A 21,560-nucleotide genomic window follows, 5' to 3' on the forward strand; every position below is an offset into this window, starting at 1 on the left:
CACCTCGGGCTCGTCAGAGTCATAAAAGAAGAAAAAGGATTCTTCTAGTCCGTGGTGAGTAATCACAGTCCTGATGTCTAGAAGTTATTTTCGGTCATAAGAGACGGTAGCGGCAACATTATGAACAACAATAGTACAGAAATAAGTTACAAACATCGCAGATAAACGAACAAAAAACACAATCAGTTGGGGGCACAGTTGGGGGCACGTAGTTTCTAAGGTGTTTCTCCAGATGATGATGATGGGGTCTTGTACAAAACAGGTGAGAAAGTAATTATCATATCAAGAATAGAGAGAAAGAACATCTCCCTCAATGCTGTTTATTCAAATGCCCTTTCAGCATTATGAAAATGGCAGCCTTGTAGTTTGCTTATAGCATGTGCTCAGCCAGCTATAGATACACTACACCAGGTCTGTCTGACAATCCCATCGCATGGCTGGGCCGGGATACAAAGTGGATGATGAGAAGTAGCACTTAGTCTCCGAAGAGATCAGTAATCTCCACACGTGTGAATGCAGCTCTGCTCCAGCTTCTCTCGCCCCACTGTAGAGAAGAAAAAAAAAGAGTTTGGCCAGCCAGCCCTGCTGCAAAAAAGTCCTAATCTACTGATGTGATGATGTTTGGAGGCAGGGTATTAACCATGCACCTATAGCTAACTTCCAGCGTGTGAAAAACTCTTGGTGCCCTATCGATCACAGAGTCCCAGGGACTTGTACTCCACTCAGGGTGCAGAGGTTAATTACTGAAATGTGCTTTCACATCACCACAAACTCAGGATTAGGCCTCCCATGGGTGACGTTTGCTCTCATAATTGCAAAGATAATATTCTGGAGACACACAGTAGTGTTGCCCCATTTGGAGTAAGCATGTGGTGTGTGTTTGCTGTTTAAACGGATCTACACTGAACAGAAAATATAAACGCATGCAACATGAAACAATTTCAACGATTTTACAGAGTTACAGTTCATATAAGGAAAACAGTTCATTGAAATAAATAAATTAGGCCCTAATCTATGGATTTCACATACAGTTGAAGTCCAAAATTTACATACACTTAGGTTGGAGTCATTAAAACTTGTTTTTCAACCACTCCACAAATTTCTTGTGAACAAACTATAGTTTTGGCAAGTCGGTTAGGACATCTACTTTGTGCATGACACAAGTAATTTTTCCAACAATTGTTTACAGACAGATTATTGTACTTAAAATTCACTGTATCACAATTCCAGTGGGTCAGAAGTTTAAATACACTAAGTTGATTGTGCCTTTAAACAGCTTGGAAAAGCTGAAAAGGATTCCAGAAAATGATGTCATGGCTTTAGAAGCTTCTGATAGGCTAATTGACATAATTTGAGACCTTGTGAAGATGCTGGAGGAAACAGGTACAAAAGTATCTATATCCACAGTAAAACGAGTCCTATATTGACATAACCTGAAAGGCCGCTCAGCAAGGAAGAAGCCACTGCTCCATAACCACCATAAAAAAGCCAGACTATGGTTTGCAACTGTAAATGGGGACAAAGATTGTAATTTTTGGAGAAATGTTCTCTGGTCTGATGAAACAAAAATAGAACTGTTTGGCCATAATGACCATCGTTATGTTTGGAGCAAAAAGGGGGAGGCCTGCAAGCCGAAGAACACCATCCCAACCGTGAAGCACGGGGTGGCAGCATCATGTTGTGGGGGTGCTTTGCTGCAGAAGGGCCTGGTGCACTTCACAAAATAGATGGCATCATGAGGAGGGACAATTATGTGGATATATTGAAGCAACATCTCAAGACATCAGTCAGGAGGTTAAAGCTTGGTTGCAAATGGGTCTTCCAAATGGACAATGACCCCAAGCATACTTCCAAAGTTGTGGCAAAATGGCTTAAGGACAACAAAGTCAAGGTACTGGAGTGGCCATCACAAAGCCCTGACCTCAGTCCCATAGAAAATTTGTTTGCAGAACTGAAAAAGCGTGTGCGAGCAAGGAGGCCTACAAATCTGACTCAGTTACACCAGCTCTGTCAGGAGGAATGGGACAGAATTCACCCAACTTATTGTGGGAAGCTTGTGGAAGGCTACCCGAAACGTTTGACCCAAGTTAAAGGCAATGCTACCAAATACTAATTGAGTGTATGTAAACTTCTGACCCACTGGGAATGTGATGAAAGAAATTAAAGCTGAAATAAATAATTCTCTCTACTATTATTCTGACATTTCACATTCTTAAAATAAAGTGGAGATCCTAACTGACTTAAAACAGGGAATTTTTACTGGGGTTAAATGTATTTGGCTAAGGTGTAAACTTCCGACTTCAACTGTAACTGGAAATACAGATATGCACTTGTCGGTCAAAGATAACTTTTAAAAAAAGGTAGGGGCGTGGATCAGAAAACCAGTCAGTATCTGGTGTGACCACCACTGGCCTCATGTAGCGTGACACATCTCCTTCGCATAGAATTGATCAGGCTGTTGATTGTGGCCTGTTCATTGTTGTCCCACCCCTCTTCAATGGCTGTGGGAAGTTGCTGGAAATTCATAGGAACTGGAACATGCTGTGGTACATGTCGATCCAGAGCATGCCAAAAAATTCTCAATGTGTGACATGTCTGGTGAGTATGCAGGCCATGGAAGAACTGGGACATTTTCAGCTTCCAGGAATTGTGTGCAGGTCCTTGCGACATGGAGCCGTGCATTATCATGCTGAAACATGAAGTGTTTATGGCTGATGAATGGCACGACAATGGGCCTCAGGATCTCGTCACGGTAACTCTGTACATGCAAATTACCATCGATAAAATGCAATTGTGTTCATTGCCTGCCCATACCATAACCCCACCGCCACCATGTGGCACTCTGTTCACAACGTTGACATCAGCAAACTGCTCGCCCACAGGACGCCATACACGCTGTCTTCCATCTGCCCGGTACAGTTGAAACCAGGATTCATCCGTGAAGGGCACACTTCTCCAGCATGCCAGTGGCCATCAAAAGTGAACATTTGCCCACTGAAGTTGGTTATGACGCCAAACTGCAGTAAGGTCAAGACCCTTGTGAGGACAACAAGCACTCAGATGAGCTTCCCTGAGACTGTTTCTGACAGTTTGTGCAGAAATTATTTGGTTGTGCAAACCCAGAGTTTCATCAGCTATACGGGTGGCTGGCCTCAGGTGATCCCAAAGGTGAAGAAGCTGGATGTGGAGGTCCTGGGCTGGCGTGGTTACACATGGTCTGCGGTTATGTGCCCGGTTGGACGTACTACCAAATTCTCTAAAACAATGTTTGTAGAGAAATGAATTTTGCATTCTCTGGCAAGAGCTCTGGTGGACATTCCTGCAGTCATTATGCCAATTGCACGATCCCTCATAACTTGTGACTTCTGTGGCATTGCTCTGTGACAAAACTGCACATTTTAAAGTGACCTTTTATTGTCCCCAGAACAAGGTACGCCTGTGTAATGATCATGCTGTTTAATCAGCTTCTTCATGTGCCACACCTGTCAGGTGGATAGAAATGCTCACTAAAAGGGATGTAAACAGATTTGTGCACAACATTTGAGAGAAATTAGCTTTTTGTGCATATGGAACATGTCTGGGATCTTTTATTTCAACCAATGAAACATGTGACCAACATGTTGCGTTTATATTTTTGTTCATTGTACTTACTGTTTTATAGGCCATCTTCACTGATATGTTTTTACTAGAGTATTTACAGCGTTATTACATAGGTATAAGAGCAACTCAATGTAAACATGTCACCCAAAATCATATACTATAATTTATGGGTTCACAACAGCGTTGTGATTGGAACCCTGATAACCCTCACCTAAACCTTAATTCAGTTACAACCACTTTTCATACAAACTCTATGGTCTGTGCTGCCAGCCCAAGGTGGAATGGGATTTATTTTCTGACTATTGTAAAGATAGTGTTCACAGCCACCCTCCTACACAGTCCTGTCTGTTCCCTGCGTTGGGACAAAGGGAACAGAGATTATTCTAAGCCCTTTCCCACTGTTGAAATTCTCCACAGGAAATTCACTTCACCACAGTGGCTGTAAAACCAACTCAAACATTAGCTCTTCAAATACAAGAGTATATTCGATAGAGTTCACCTAGCTCTTTGACCAAATTCTCTTGCCCACCTATGATCTACATCACACTGAATTACAATATAAACATTATAATAATAATAATAAAGATTGAACATGTCTATATATAGTTATGTTTGGTAAAACATAAAGCTCATAAACAATTTGATAGAGCTCCTCAGTAACCTAGACATTTCTTTAACCTGAAAATCTGCCCTAGCATGATTTTGAATGGGAACAGATGCCTATGATAATGGCCTTGGCCAGGCTTGCATCACATCGGCCTAGTCCCCATTATACCTTACCTTTGTCTGTAGCAGGGAGGGAGGTTAATTAATTATGTATGTTGTAGGGAGACTGCAGAATAAGACACACTGTAAACTGCTGAGCAAAGTTAAGAGTCCAGCTCCCTCTAGTTGACGTTTTGGTTTTGGAGAAGCATACAGGCGATGCAGACATGTTTTTTCATTAGATTGTGGAACAGCCTTAAAGTCATTGGATAGAACTGGTTTGCTAGATGACTCAGGCCAGACAGATGACTTGTTAAAATCATTGAAGACGCAAAAAATCTAAAAATATTTTAATGATACATTTATACAAATATTGATACCTAACTTCTCCTCTATTCTGTAGCATAGTACCGTTATGCTGCCAGTGAAAATATGAATTCCAGTGTCTGTCTATTCAATAACATTAAAAGTCCATGCTGATCATGACCTTGTAGCCACATCATGCAGAGAACATTGAGATCCAAAGATGTTTCTTTACGTTTCTTCTAGGCATATAGCACTTTCTTATATGTGCCGGCTGTGAATTTCTAGTCCCGTATCTCCTATAATTCAATTCAATGTGCGTCATTGCTGTGGTGTCTGTGTCTCTGATTGAACCCTCTGCCCCACCCAGCCCTATGTCTCATATCCTAATGAAACTCTATCTCCTGCTCTTCAATGTGCCCTCTAAGATCTCGCAAAGGATTGGCTGATTCAGCAATCCATTTCTCCTTTCCTGCTTCTGATGATAACCCACCCCTTGTTCTCCCTTGGGTGCTGGGGAAACTGGACCCTTCCTGGTTCTATTGCCTTCGCCCCTTTTACTTTTGGACAACCTCCCTGCCACCAACGGTCTCTCTGAGCTTCACAGGAGCACCAGGAGTTTGTGTACAGTAGCAGAAGTTGTGGTTGAATGGAACTGTCTTTTAGAGCTTTCACAGGCCAACAGAGCAGACATTGTGGTTGTGAAGGAACTCCTACATTCAAATCAAAAATCAAATCAAATTCGCTACTTGATTTAGGAGGATGGGTTCCCCTACAGAGGAAGAAGAGCAGCCCCGGGGGCCCTCTGACATCACGGTGTTCGGGGCCAACTGCACCCTCCACGGCCTCAGCCACATCTTCCTTCCCGGTGGGGTGACCATTCGGCGTCTTCTCTGGTCCGTCGCGTTCACCAGCTCCCTGTCTTCCTTCCTCTACCAGGTGGCAGGAATGGTGATGCTGTACTACCAGTACCCCCACGTCACCATCCTGGACGAGATGGACAGCCCTGTCATGCCCTTCCCAGCCATTACTCTCTGTAACTATAACAGCTTCCGTAAGTCCCAGATGACGAGGAACGACCTGTTCTGGATGGCCGGGATGCTCGGCGTGGAGCAGGGAGACTTTGATGACTTCCTGGCTGCACTGGGGAAGCCCACAGACAACAGTAAGTTCTTCCCCAGCAAGACATTCAACATGCTGGAGTTTGTGCAGCGGACGAGTCACAACATAGACGAGATGCTGCTCGACTGCAAATACAGAGGGAGGGAGTGCGGTCCGGAGAACTTTACAACGGTAAGAATGGATGGAGAATGGGGCAGTCTCAGAGGCAGTCTATGGGTATCAGCGGCTTCAACTGAAGGGGATCTGTCAGAGTAAAGTAGTAAGCACTGATCCACAGAGGTCTATTGATCTTTCCGAGTCTCCAGAATTCCAGATAGAAAGAGCTACATAACATTTCCAACAATGTTATAATATATCTAAATCAGGGATCTAATTGGGTACACTCAGTTATGAAATATATTAAAACCAGACAGATGCTGTCAATGAGTTGAAGAATTAAAGCCTTACCGAGCCTAAGCACCCAGGCGATGGATTGTAATTAATTTTTTGAAAGAGGATCCTGTCTCTTGTTTAAGTTATGAATAAATTTGAATATAAGGTAATATAATTGTGTTGGCACTTTTAAAGTCTGTAGGGGGTCTTTTTGTTTAATTGTAGTAATTCAAGTAGTTTGTTGCTTCAAGAGATGGTTTTGAAGATATACCAGATGGTGAGTTTAATTATAATTTCATTTATGTTTATGAATGATGTTTATGAATGTCAGGAGATTTAAATTAGGAGATTTATTGTGGCCAAGATTAATTTTGTTCTACGTCATTCCAGCTGTGTCCAAGGCGGTCATGAGAAGAGATGCCCACCACACCTTAAGTTCAAGTTCAAGTTTATTCTCGCACAGCAACGAAATGTTTACTTGTGGGTTCCCTCTCAATAATGCTTCAACAATAAGAAAATATAAGAATAAAGAAAGGAAAGGAGCTCAGTAGATGCAGACTACGTATTTTACAGTATAGTAATACCCTTTGGGGTAAATATGACTTAAACATTCAAAATATGTTAACAAATATGTTAAATATGTCTTCCTTTTCAAATTGTGGAGTAGATTATTAAAATTCACAAGCTGCTCATTAGGACTAAGCATTTGGCATTGTTGGAAAGCAATCCTGGCATGTTGATTAAAGCAATTTTGTACGCAGCTCTGGGGTGATTCAAATTCAGGTACAAGACAAAGTGTGAATTTTTCTGTCTCAGGCGTGAATATAAGGCAGGATTTGTATCTATCCCTAGTAGGCAATGCCAGTTCCTACAGTGTGATGCCAATCCCTATATGGTGCAATGCCAAACCACTTTCTTAAACAGTTGCCACAAGTTTTTGCCCCTCATTTTATTAACAAGGGTCATTTTTTCTTAGCAGTTGGGAATACTAGCTATTTCTAAAATTGTATCTGCTCTGAAATGTAAACTGTTAAGGTGTCAGATGGCCAGACCAAATCTCTTCTGAGCCAATTCATCATGCATTATGAAGCAAACATATGCTGATTTCCAGTACAGTAGAGGTTTCAATATATCACTGTTATTCTTTTGAAAAAGCCCATGGAAATCTTCTAATCATCTCGAAGGCTTTGTCAGCAGTAACTAAGACAAGCACTCAGATATTTAAACTACTGTATCTTCGGAACTTAAAACATTTCAGGTACAATTTATGTTCACAAGTCTTTTAAAACACAGCATTTTGATTTACAGTAAGCTGAGGAACATTTATTTTCTCCAACATTTCACCTGTTATTTCTGTCTGGTTCAGTTTTTTTCTTTGCCCACAACCCCCTGCAGAGGAGATAAAATCATGTCAGCAGAATTTGAATGGAACTTAATCGTCCTGCTGCGGAAACAGGGGAAGGATTGTATTTCGATGAAATGGGCCATTGATTTGAGTGATGAAAGCCTAGAACCAGGAGGAGTTTGTCATGCAGCGCAGTGTCTTTGTACAGCAGCAGAAGTGAAACTGAGAGGCAAATGACTTATCATAATTACATAGACGCCTCACCGTGGCCATTAAGGTTCTGTGTGGGGAGACAAAGGTCTAAATTGAAAAATTATGCCCCACTGTTAAACGCGTGCCGACACAGACTACTCTAGTGTTCCATGCATTGTCACCATTCACATAGAAATAATAGGCAAGTATTTGAATCCGTGTATAGTAAGTCCATTAGATAGACAATTAAAAATGTGGTTTTGTAGGTATTGTAAGGGAGCATTATTCTTTTCACTTCCAGAACTCTAAAAATAACTATAATGCTGTTTGCTGTTGAGCTAAATGAAGTGAGATAAATACTTCACTTACAGTACTAAGCTAACTGAGGCATATAGAGGGGCCAGAAGAAGCAGGTTTTTATGTGTCTGTGGTTAGTCAGTGTGCTGACCTTGGCTTATCACGTCCTCACAATATGAAGAGCAGATTTCATCTAAATGTCCGAAATTGGAGAAGCTGAGAAGGCCTAAGTATAGAGGAGCCTGATTAAAGATTTATGAAGATCTCCTCTCTCTGTCTCAGCCTAGTTTTCTGGCTGCATGAATCCTCCTCCTCCTCCTCCTCCTCCTCCTCCTCCTCCTCCCTCTCCTCCTCCTCCTCCTCCTCCTCCTCCTCCTCCTCCTCCTCCTCCTTCCTCCTTCTCTCCTTCTCTCCTTCCTCCTTCTCTTCCTCTCCTCCTCCCTCTTCCTTCTCCTCTCCACCTACTCCTCTTTCTCCTCCATCTCCTCTCCTACTCACTTTTCCTCCTCTCCTCTATCTCATCTCACCTTCTCCTCCTTCTCATCCTTCCCATCCTCTTCTACTCCTTTCTCATCTTCTCCTTCTCCTCCTCTCCTCCTCCTCTTCCTCCTCCTCCTCCTCTCCTCTACCTGATGATCTGACAGTAGTGAGGAGATACAGTAAGAGGTGATTGAATTCAGATGACTCCTCTAAAGTGCATCATGGAGCTAAGGTTAAAGGGACAATTCATCTTAGCTCTGCCACTGTATTCAGTCATTATTATATTAACAACATTATGTTTTGTCATAACATTAAAAATCTCCTCAACCCAACCTAGAACAAGCGCATTTCACTGGTAGAATCAGGAAGTTTCAACTCCCTGTTTATTTGTCTGCTCTAAGTGTAACACAAGGTTCCGGCATTCATTGTGAATGGACAATGCACGATGAGGCCAGAGCAGGAATCACCACCCCACATGTCACCTTTTAGGCCCATACGATTTTAAGACTGAAACCGAGCTCATTATCTATCTTATGTGCATATCTGTTGTATGGTTGTCACTTTTTTAATATTGTTTTTATTGTATAAACGTGACTGCACAGCAAATTTCCCAATTGGGACAATAAAGATATTGATTGATTGATTGATTGATATACAGTACCATTCAAAAGTTTGGACACCTACTCATTCAAGTTTTTTTTTTTTTTTTTTTTACTATTTTCTACATTGTAGAATAATAGTGAAGACATCAAAACTAATTAAAAAAGTGTTAAACAAATCAAAATATATTTTATATTTGAGATTCTTCAAGGTAGCCACCCTTTGCTTTGATGACAGCTTTGCACACTCTTGGCATTCTCTCTACCAGCTTCCCCTGGAATGCTTTTCCAGCAGTCTTGAAGGAGTTCCCACATATGCTGAGCACTTGTAGGCTGCTTCCCTTCACTCTGCGGTCCATCTCATCCCAAACCATCTCAATTGGGTTGAGGTCGGGTGATTGTGGAGGCCAGGTCATCTTATGCAGCACTCCATCACTCTCCTTCTTGGTCAAATAGCCCTTACACAGCCAGGAGGTGTGTTGGATAATTGTCCTGTTGAAAAACAAATGATAGTCCAACTAAGTGCAAACCAGATTGGATGGCGTATTGCCGCAGAATGCTGTGGTAGCCATGCTGGTTCTGTGTGCCTTGAATTCTAAATAAATCAGACATTGTCACCAGCAAAGCACCCCCACACCATCACACCTCCTCCTCCATGCTTCACGGTGGGAACCACACACGGGGAGATCATCAGTTCACCTACTCCGCGTCTCACAAAGACACTCAAAAATCTTAAATTTGGACTCATCAGACCAAAGGACATATTTCCACCGGTCTATTGTCCATTGTTCGTGTTTCTTGGTCTAAGCAAGTCTCTTCTTCTTATTGGTGCCATTTAGTAGTGGTTTCTCTGCAGTAATTTGACCATGAAGGCCTGATTCATACAGTCTCCTCTGAACAGTTGATGTTGAGATGTGTCTGTTACTTGAACTCTATGAAGCATTTATTTGGGCTGCAATTTCTGAGGCTGGTAACTCTAATGAACTTCTCCTCTGCAGCAAGGAAACTCTGGGTCTTCCTTTCCTGTGGTGGTCCTCATGAGAGCCAATTTCATCATAGCGCTTGATGGTTTTTGCGACTGCACTTGAAGAAACTTGAAAAGTTATTGAAATCTTCCACATTGACTGACCTTCATGTCTTAAGGTAATGATGGACTGTTGTTTCTCTTTGCTTATTTGAGCTGTTCTTGCCATGCTATGGATTTAGTCTTTTACCAAATAGGGCTATATTCTGTATACCACCCCTACCTCGTCACAACACATCTGATTGGCACAAAGGCATTAAGAAGGAAAGAAATTCTGCAAATTAATATTTAACAAGGCATACCTGTTAATTGAGATGCATTCCAGGTGACTACCTCATGAAGCTGGTTGAGAGAATGCCAAGAGTGTGCAAAGCTGTCATCAAGGCAAAGGCTACTTTGAAGAATCTCAAATATAAAATATATTTAAATTTGTTTAAAACTTTTTGGTTACTACATGATTCCACATGTGTTATTTCATAGTTGTGATGTCTTCACTATTACTCTATAATGTAGAAAATAGTAAAAATAAAGAAAAACCCTTGAATGAGTAAGTGTATCCAAACGTTTGACTGGTACTGTACATTGAACAAAAACATAAACGCAACATGTAGTGCTGGTCCCATGTTTCAAGAGCTGAAATAAAATATCCCAGAAATGTTACATATTTACGAAAATGTTATTTCTCTCAAATTATGTGTACAACTGTGTTTACATCTCAGTAAGTGAATATTTCTCTTTCGCCAAGATAATCCATCCACTTGACAGGTGTGGTATATCAAGTATCTGATTAAACAGCATAATCATTACACCTGTGCACCTCGTGCAGGGGACAATAAAAGGCCACTCTAAAATGTGCAGTTTTGTCACACAACACAATGCCACAGATCTTTCAGGTTTTGAGGGAGCATGCAATTGGCTGTAGGATTGTCCACCAGAGCTGTTGCCAGAGAATTGAATATTAATTTCTCTACCATAAGCAGCCTCTGACATCGTTTTAGAATTTGGCACTACGTCCAACCGGCCTGCTGATGTCAACGTTGTGAACAGTGCTCCTTGGTGGCGGTGGGGTTATGGTGTGGGCAGGCATGAGCTATGGAAAACAAACATAATTCCATTTTATCGATGGCAATTTGAATGCACAGACGGGATCCGTGACGGGATCCTGAGGCACATTGTTGTGCCATTCACCCTTCTCCATCACCTCATGTTTCAGCATGATAATGCATACAGACTCATATCGCAAGGATCTGTATACAATTCCTGGAAGCTGAAAATGTCCCAGTTCTTCCACAGCTTGTATACTCACCAGATATTTGACCCATTGAGCATGCTTCGGATGCTCTGGATTGACTTGTACGACAGCGCGTTTCAGTTCCCACCAATATCCAGCAACTTCACACAGCCACTGAAGCGGAGTGGGACAATATTCCACAGGCCACAATCAACAGCCTGATCAACTCTATGCAATGGAGATGTGTTGTGCTGCACAACACAAATGGTGATCATACCAGAATCTGCCTGGTTTTCTGATCCACACCTCTACCTTTTTTCAAAGGTATCTGTGACCAACAGAGGCATATCTGTATTCCCAGTCATGTGAAAGCCATAGATTAGCGCCTAATGAATTTATTTCAATTGACTGATTTCCTTATAAGCACTGTAATTCAGTAAAATCTTTGAAATTGTTGCATGTTGCGTCTATATTTTTGTTCAGTATATCTAGCAATGAATCCGCTGATAGGAACATCACTGAAAGACGTCCAATGGTTCTATTGATCAAGGACAACCATATCTACATGCACACAATCATGCAGTGCATAGGGAAAGTATTCAGACCCCTTCCCTTTTGCAAGATCTTGTTACGTTACAGCCTTACTCTAAAATGGATTAAATTAATGTCTTTCCTCATCAATCTACACACAATACCCCGGAATGACAAAGCAAAAACAGGTTTTTAGAAATTTTAGCTAATTTATTACAAATAAAAATGTAAAAACCTTATTTACCTAAATATTCAGACCCTTTGTTATGAGACTCGAAATTGAGTTCAGGTGCATCCTGTTTCCATTGATCGTCCTTGAGATGTTTCTACAACTTGATTGGAGGCGGAAATTCAATTGATTGGACATGATTTGGAAAGGCACACACCTGTCAATAAAAGGTCTCACAGTGGACAGTGCATGTCAGAGCAAAAACCAAGCCATGAGGTCGAAGGAATTGTCAGTAGAGTTCTGAGACAGGAATGTGTCGAGACACAAATCTGGGGAAGGGTTCCAAAACATTTCTGCAACATGGAAGATCCCCAAGAGCACAGTGGCCTCCATCATTCTTAAATGGAAGACATTTGGAACCACCAAGACTCTTCGTAGAGCTGGTCGCCCGGCCAAACTGAACAATCGGGGGAGAAGGGTATTGGTTAGGGAGGTGACCAAGAACCCAATGGTAAGTCTGACAGAGCACCAGAGTTCCTCTGTGGAGATGGGAGAACCTTCCAGAAGGACAACAATCTCTGCAGCACTCCACCAATCAGGCCTTTATGGTAGAGTGGCCAGATGGAAGCCACTCTTTAGTAAAAGGCATATGACAGCCCGCTTGGAGTTTTCCAAAAGGCACCTAAAGGACTCTCAGATCATGAGAAACAAGATTATCTGGTCTGATGAAACCAAGATTGAACTCTTTGGCCTGAATGCCAAGCGTCACGCCTGGAGGAAACCTGGCACCATCCCTACGGTGAAGCATGGTGGTGGCAGCATCATGCTGTGGGGATGTTTTTCAGCGGCAGGGCCTGGGAGACTAGTCAGGATCAAGGGAATGATGAACGGAACAATGTACAGGGAGATCCTTGATGAAAATCTGCTCCAGAGTGCTAAGGACCTCAGACTGGGGTGAAGGTTCACCTTCCAACAGGACAATGACCCTAAGCACACAGCCAAGACAACGCAGGTGTGGCCTCGTGACAAGTCTCTGAATGTCCTTGAGTGGCCCAGCCAGAGCCCGGACTTGAACCCAATCAAATATCTCTGGAAAGACCTGAAAATAGCTGTGCAGCATGATGCTGCTACCACCATGCTTCACCCATCCAACCTGACAGAGCTTGAGAGTAACTGCAGAGAAGAATGGGAGAAACTCCCCAAATACAGATGTGCCAAGCTTATAGTGCCATACCCAAGAAGACTCAAGGCTGTAATCGCTGCCAAAGGTGCTTCAACGAAGTACTGAGTAAAGGTTCTGAATACTTACGTAAATGTGATATTTCTGTTTTTTATTTTTAATAAATTATCAAATATTTCTACCAACCTGTTTTTGTTTTGTCATTATGGTATATTGTGTGAAGATTGTTTAAGGAAAAATAACAATTGAATCCATTTTAGAATAAGGCTGTAATGTAACAACATTGAGAAAAAGTCAAGGGGTCTGAATACTTTCTGAATGCACTGTATAGTGTGATCGGTTTAACATGGAGGCTTTGCGAAAAGACACAGAAAAGCAGGACTACATTCATTTTCAGATCTTGTCCACCCTGTCAGTATACCGGATGCGGTCATCGAGCCTACCATTGAGCACTGGAAGCCCAGACCCGCAATCATTAGGGCCAATTATGTGTGAAACACATCTCACTGACCTAGAGGACACGTTCAAAACATACCCAGAGTCACCCACGGTAAAAAGTCCTTGATCTATTTAAAAAAAAACTTTTCCTGTTGAAAAGCAATATCCCTAGTATAAATACAGGTCAAATGTGATGTCATCAGCTTCCCCTTGCTTGAGGAACAATATTGGGGCAATAGAGAACAAAAAAAGAAAGGCACACCACTAGTGATGAGTGGGTTGCCTCATAACCCGCAGTTATATCATCGGGGCGGGCGAGTTAACGGTAATGAATAAATAGATTGAATAAAGAATTGAATAAGAGAAAACAATCCATGAATGTATCATTCTTGTGCAATTTATATCTATAGGCTACTTTGAGGTTTTTATTTCATTCTTTTAGGCTATCTGGCATTAGTGCATAAGCCTAAACTTTAGGGCCTAACTGTACATGTGTCAAATATTCTACACGCCAATCACCAAATGTTTTGGGTACGGGCAGAAAAAGTTAACATGGATCCACTGAGGCAAAAAGGACATTGTCAGAGTTAATTCAATAAGAGAAAAGCTGCGAAATATAGAGTTGAAAATAAAGAGAAGGGAGGGCAAGAAAAGTCATGTTTGGGAACGATTTGGTGAAGTGGTAAAAGAGGATGATAGCAGTGCAGGCTATGTTGTGTGTGATGATTGTGAGGTGCCATACAAATTCAACAGTCACAAGACACTCTTCAAATTGACTTTTGGCATGTCAAGGGAACTGTTGCCTAGCCCTACTGTTCAGATGGGTTAAATGGAAAATGAAATCTGGACACCAATTGTAGTTCCTCTCACATAACCTTAATATGAACTTCTGCAGAATGAATAATTTCTTGCAGTAAAATTCTACACCAAATGTACATTTTGACTCAGGAACAGGAGTGGAGAAATATGATTTCTTTCTTTCAGCATCTTGAGAGAATGTGAATGCGCAGAACATCCGTAGAAGTGCTATCTTTATAGCATCATAAAAGCTGACAGTATTTCAATAAAATATGCACCAAGCCAAACTAAAATCTGATCAGAAACGTGTTTGGTCATTATCACAGGTTTCTATTTACTTAGAACCAGTCAAACTGATGTCCTTTAGAAATGTTTAAAAAACAATTTTGTTATTGACTTTTTCCTTGGTCCCTAAACGAAAGAGCAGAGATGACAGAGAACTTGACTGATGTCAACTAGATTGAAGCATTCTATCGATTTATGACATTATTCTGGATGAGCAAGGGTTTATTTAGTCTTATACTGCAACAAGTAATGACAGAAGAGACGCTGCATGTATCTAATTATAGACAAGTTGACTAACAAATAGCCTACTAAAATGTTGGAAAGTATAAGCAGAAGCATATCTAAATTGGGCCCCAAATAATATTTCTGCCGTCTCTGACTGTAGCATACAGCGTATTTTCTATATTTCCAGGTTAGGGTCGGGTGTGAGCTTCAGATTTTCACTTTATCACATATATTAGGGCGGTTGCCGATGGGTTATTAGCAATTGCGGGCGGGTGTGGGTGAACAAACAGCTGACCCGCTACCACTACACACCACCCCATCTGTCATGTCTGACCTAATGCACCTATTGAGATGTGCCTTTTGTTAAAGACGTTCTCCAGTGATTTTTGTATAAATAAATAGTAAAGTACACACACTAAAGTATATTTTTTTTTTTTAGACAACTGCAGACTTCAAGGAGTAGGGAATTCAAGGGGTTGCTTGAGGAACAATAGAGGAGCAATAGAGAACAAAAGAGGAAAGGACCCCCCTACTTGCACCATGTCATGACTTACCTGGACCACATATTGAGATGTGCCTTTTGTTAAGTAAATCAGCTGTTAAATTACTTGAAAAGGAGACTGGAGTGCCACTTTAAGTAAAATGAGGTGTAAAGGAGCCTGGCGGAGGACAAATCAAACTAGGAGGAACATGGAGGGAGACTTTCAGGGCCTAGTTTTAGGGACTGTGTGATATTGTATGAATGTGGGACTTTGATTAATGGGAGACTGTTTACGTTGTGGGACTGCTTACATTTCTGGTTTCTATAATATAGAATACATATTGATTATATTTATAGCCTCCCACTCCTCTTTCTATTCTGGTTAGAGCCCGTTTGCGCTGTTCTGTGAAGGTAGTAGTACACAGCGGTGTACGAGATCTTCAGTTTCTTGGCAATTTCTTGTATGGAATAGCCTTCATTTCTCAGAACAAGAATAGCCTGACCAGTTTCAGAAGAAATTTCTTTGTTTCTGGCCATTTTGAGCCTGTAATCGAACCCACAAATGCTGATGCTCCAGATACTCAACTAGTCTAAAGAAGGCCCGTTTTATTGCTTCTTTAATCAGGACAACAGTTTTCAGCTGAGCAAACATAATTGCAAAATGGTTTTCTAATGATCACTTAGCCTTTTAAAATGATAAACTTGGATTAGCTAACACAACGTGCCATTGGACCAAATCAAATCAAATCAAATCAAATTTTATTAGTCACATACACATGGTTAGCAGATGTTAATGCGAGTGTAGCGAAATGCTTGTGCTTCTAGTTCCGACAATGCAGTAATAACCAACAGTAATCTAACCTAACAATTCCACAACTACTACCTTACACACACACACAAGTGTAAAGGGATAAAGAATATGTACATAAAGATATATGAATGAGTGGTGGTACAGAACGGCATGGCAGTGCACGCTAGATGGTAAGAAGTACCGGTATATACATAGAGTATGAGTACATGTAGAGGTTGTAAACATAAGTGGCCATAGTTTTAAAGTGGCTAGTGGTACATGATTACATAAAGGATGGGCAAGAATGCAGTTAGATGATATAGAGTACAGTATATACATATGAGTGGGTAATGTTAGGAGGTATGTAAACATGTATTTAAGTGGCATTGTTTAAAGTGGCTAGTGGTACATTTACATAATTTCCATCAATTCCCATTTTTAAAGTGGCTGGAGTTGAGTCAGTATGTTGGCACGGCCGCTAAATGTTAGTGGTGGCTGTTTAACAGTCTGATGCCTTGAGATAGAAGCTGTTTTTCAGTCTCTCGGTCCCTGCTTTGATGCACCTGACTGACCTCCCTTCTGGATGTGCATAGGCGGGTGAACAGCAGTGCTTGGGTGGTTGTTGTCCTTGATGACTTTATGGCCTTCCTGTGACATCGGGTGGTGTAGTGGTCCTGGAGGCAGGAGTTTGCCCCCTGGTGAGCGTTCGCAACCTCATACCCTCTGAGAGCCTTACGGTTGGGGCGGAGCAGTTGCCGACCAGGCGGTGATACAGCCCGACAGGATGCTCTCGATTGTGCATCTGTGAAGTTTGTGAGTGTTGGTTGACAAGCCGAATTTCTTCAGCCTCCTGAGGTTGAAGAGGCGCTGCTGCGCGCTTCTCTCACAACGCTGTCTAGTGTGGGTGGACCAATTCAGTTTGTCCGTGATGTGTACACCGAGGAACTTAAAACTTCCACCTTCTCCACTCGACTGACCCGTCGATGTGATAGAGGTGGGTGCTCCCTCTGCTGTTTCCTGAGTCCACAATCATCTCCTTTGTTTTGTTGACGTTGAGTGTGAGGTTATTTTCCATGACACGCACCTCCGAAGGGCGCCTCTACCTCCTCACCTGTAGGCCGTCTCGTCGTTGTTGGTAATCAAGTCTACCATGTAGTGTCATCCGCAAACTTGATGATTGAGTTGGAGGCGTGCATGGCCACGCAGTCAGTGATTGTGAACAGGGAGTACAGGAGAGGGCTCAGAAACGCACCCTTGTGGGGCCCCAGTGTTGAGGATCAGCGGGTGGAGATGTTGTTACCTACCCTCACCACCTGGGGCGGCCCGTCAGGAAAAGTCCAGGACCCAGTTGCACAGGGCGGTGGTCGAGACCCAGGGTCTCTCGAGCTTATGACGAGTTTGGAGGGTACTATGGTGTTAAATGCTGAGCTGTAATCGATGAACACGCATTCTCACATGGGTTATTCCTCTCTGTCCAGATGGTTAGGCGATGTGCAGTGTGGTTGCGATGCGTCGTCTGTGGACCTATGGGTCGGTAAGCAAATTGGAGTGGGTCTAGAGGTGTTCCGTAGGTGGAGGTGTGATATCGCGTCCTGACGAGTCTCTCAAAGCACTTCAATGATGACGGAAGTGAGTGCTACGGGGCGGTAGTCGTTTACCTCAGTTACCTTAGCATTCTTGGGAACAGAGAACAATGGTGGGCCCTCCATTAACTGTGGGAACAGCAGACTGCGTGATGACGGAATTGGATTGAATATGTCCGTAAACACACCAGCCAGCCTGGTCTGCGCCATGACTCTGAGGACGCGGCGGGAATGCCGTCTGGCCTGCACCGCACTTGCGAGGGTTAACACGTTTAAATGTTTTACTCACCTCGGCTGCAGTGAAGGAGAGCCCGCAGGTTTTGGTAGTGAGGGGGCCGTGTCAGTGGCACACTGTATTGTCCTCAAGCGGGCAAAAAAGTTGTTTAGCCTGTCTGGGGCACAAGACATCCTGGTCAGCGACGGGGCTGGTTTTCCTTTTTGTAATCCGTGATTGACTGTAGACACAATACCTTTGTGTCTGAGCTGTTGAATGCACATCGATTTTGTCTCTGTATGAGATTTGCTGTTTGATAGAGAAAACACAAAGTTGTATTCCATCACCTGCAGCCCGGCAGCTTAAAAGCAGTTGTCGCGCTTTCAGTTTCACGCGAAGTGCGTAAGCACGTTATAACACTTGCGTGAAGTTAATGGACTGTTTTGATCGGCCTGTGGTACACACTCGCGGATAAGCAGCTGGTTCGGCTCATCCGACATCATCCGCATCCACGTTTCTGGTTGGCAAGTTTTATCGTTGCTGTGGGTACACATCGTCAATGCACTTCCTAATGAACTCGCTCACCGAATCAGCATATTCGTCAATATTGTTGTTGGACGCGATGCGGAACATATTCCAATCCGCGTGATCGAAGCAGTCTTGAAGCGTGGATTCAGATTGGTCGGACCAGCGTTGAACAGACCTGAGCGCGCGGAGCTTGTGTTTGAGTTTCTGTTTGTAGGCTGGAATCAACAAAATGGAGTCGTGGTCAGCTTTTCCGAAAGGGGGGCGGGGGAGGGCCTTATAAGCGTCGCGGAAATTAGTATAACAAGGTCTAGTGTGTTTTCCAGCCCTGGTAGCACACTCGATATGCTGATAGAATTTGGGGAGTTTTGTTTTTAGATAGCCTTGTTAAAATCCCCAGCTACGATGAATGCAGCCTCAGGGTGTGTGGTTTCCAGTTTACAAAGAGTCAGATAAAGTTCGTTCAGGGCCATCGATGTGTCTGCTTGGGGGGGAATATACGGCTGTGATTGATGATGAAGAGAATTCCCTTGGTAGATAATGCGGTCGACATTTGATTGTGAGGAGTTCTAGATCAGGTGAACAGAATGACTTGAGTTCCTGTGTGTTGTTATGATGATCACACCACTTCTCGTTAATCATAAGGCATACCCCCGCCGCCCTTTCTTACCGGAAAGATGTTTGTTTCTGTCGGCGCGATGCATGAAGAAACCAGCTGGCTGCACCGACTCCGTTAGCGTCCCTTGAGTTAGCCATGTTCCGTGAAGCAGACACGTTGCAATCCCTGATGTCTCTCTGGAATGCTACCCGTGCTCGGATTTCATCAACCTTATTGTCAGAACTGACATTGGCGAGTAGTATTGCTAGGAGTGGAGCGCGATGTGGCCTGTCTCCGAAGCCTGACCACGAGACCGCCTCGTTTTCCCCTTTTTCGGCGTCGCACAGGGTCGCCGGCTGGGATCAGATCCATTGTATTGGGTGGAAGGCAAAACACTGGATCCGTTTCGGGAAAGTCATATTCCTTGGTCAGGAAACGATGATGAGTTGACGTTAATCGTATATTCAGTAGTTCCTCCCGACTGTATGTAATGAAACCTAAGATTACCTGTGGTACCGATGTAAGAAATAACACGTAAAAAAACAAAATACTGCATATTTTCCAAGGAACGCGAAGCGAGGCGGCCATCTCTTTTCGGCGCCGGAAGTTTGCACAGGAGCAAAGGTTGCTCATAATGAGCCTCTGTACGCCTATGTAGATAATCCATAAAAAATCTTCTGTTTCCAGATACAGTAGTCATTTGCAACATTAACAATGTCTACACTGTTTTTCTGATCAACTTTATGTTATTTTAACTGACAAAAAACGTGCTTTTCTTTCAAAAACAAGTACATTTCTAAGTGACCCCAAACTTTTGAAATGTAGTGAATATACAGTATATAGTACCAGTCAAAAGTTTGGACACACCTACTCATTCAAGGGTTTTTCTTTATTTTTACTATTTTCTATATTGTGGAATAATAGTGAAGACATAGCTATGAAATAACACATTTGGAATCGTGTAGTAACCAAAAAAGTGTTAAACAAATCAAAATATATTAAATATTTGCGATACTTCAAAGTATCCACGCTTTGCCTTGATGACAGCTTTGCACACTCTTGGCATTCTCTCAATCAGCTTCATGAGGTAGTCACTTGGAATGCATTTCAATTAACAAGCTGTGCCTTGTTAAAAGTTAATTTGTGGAATAGGGGTGGAATACAGGGTAGTACACAAGACAGCTCAAATACTGTATGTAAAGAGAAATGACAGTCCATCATTACTTTAAGACATGAAGGTCAGTCAATACGGAACATTTCAAGAACTTTGAATGTTTCTTCAAGTGCAGTCGCAAAAACCATCAAGCGCTATGATGAAACTGGCTCTCATGAGGACCGCCACAGGAAAGGTAGACCCAGAATTACCTCTGCTGCAGAGGATGTTAATTAGAGTTACCAGCCTCAGAAATTGAGCCCAAATAAATATTTCACAGAGTTCAAGTAACAGACACACCTCAACATCAACTTTTCAGAGGAGACTGCGTGAATCAGGCCTTCATGGTCGAATTGCTTCAAAGAAACCACTACTAAAGGACACCAATAAGAAGAAGAAACTTGCTTGGGCCAAGAAACACGAGCAATGGATATTAGACCAGTGGAAATCTGTCCTTAGGTCTGATAAGTCTAAATTTGAGATTTTTGGTTCCAACTGCCGTATCTTTGTGAGACGCAATGTAGGTGAATGGATGATCTCTGCATGTGTGGTTCCCACCGTGAAGCACGGAGGAGGAGGTGTGATGGTGTGGGGGTGCTTTGTTGGTGACACTGTTAGTGATTTATTTAGAATTCAAGGCACACTTAATCAGCATAGCTACCACAGCATTCTGCAGCAATACGCTATCCCATCTGGTTTGCGCTTATTGGGAATATCATTTTTTTTTCACAGGACAAAAATAAATAAAAAAACACCTCCAGGCTGCGTAAAGGCTATTTGACCAGAAGGAGAGTGATGGAGTGCTGCATAAGATGACCTGGCCTCCACAATCACCCAACCTCAACCCAATTGAGATGATTTGGGATGTGTTGGACCGCAGCTTAAAGGAAAAGCAGCCAACAAGTGCTAAGCATATGTGGGAAGTCCTTCAAGACTGTTGGAAAAGCTTTCCAGGTGAAGCTGGTTCAGAGAATGCCAAGAGTGTGCAAAGCTGTCATCAAGGCAAAGGGTGGCTACTTTGAAGAACCTAAAATATAAAATATAGATTTATTTATTTTTTGGTTACTACATGATTCCATATGTGTTATTTCATAGTTTTGATGTTACAATGTAGAAAATAATAAAATTAAAGATAAAACCTTGAATGAGTAGGTGTGTCCAAACTTTTGACTGGTACTGTATGTGTGTATATATATATATACACACACACTCCGGAATACGACATTGCTTGTCCTAATATTGCTATATCTCTTTATTCCATTCTTTTACTTTTAGATTTGTGTGTATTTTTGTGTATTGTTAGATATTACTTCCCTGTTA

General features: G+C 42.3%; 1 protein-coding gene across 1 annotated transcript in view; it reads left to right on the forward strand.

The window, feature by feature from the left end:
- Positions 1–5,190: 5,190 nt before the first annotated feature.
- The window catches only part of LOC111956920 (acid-sensing ion channel 1C), an 81,583-nt gene continuing 65,213 nt past the window's right edge, over positions 5,191–21,560 (forward strand). Inside the window, exon 1 of the mRNA XM_023977625.2 lies at positions 5,191–5,901. Coding sequence (XP_023833393.1) covers positions 5,371–5,901 — 531 coding nt within the window. The 5' untranslated portion in view covers positions 5,191–5,370. The remainder of the gene's footprint in view (positions 5,902–21,560) is intronic.

The sequence above is a fragment of the Salvelinus sp. IW2-2015 genome, linkage group LG32 (assembly GCF_002910315.2).
Source record: "Salvelinus sp. IW2-2015 linkage group LG32, ASM291031v2, whole genome shotgun sequence".
Taxonomy (NCBI): Eukaryota; Metazoa; Chordata; class Actinopteri; order Salmoniformes; family Salmonidae; genus Salvelinus; species Salvelinus sp. IW2-2015.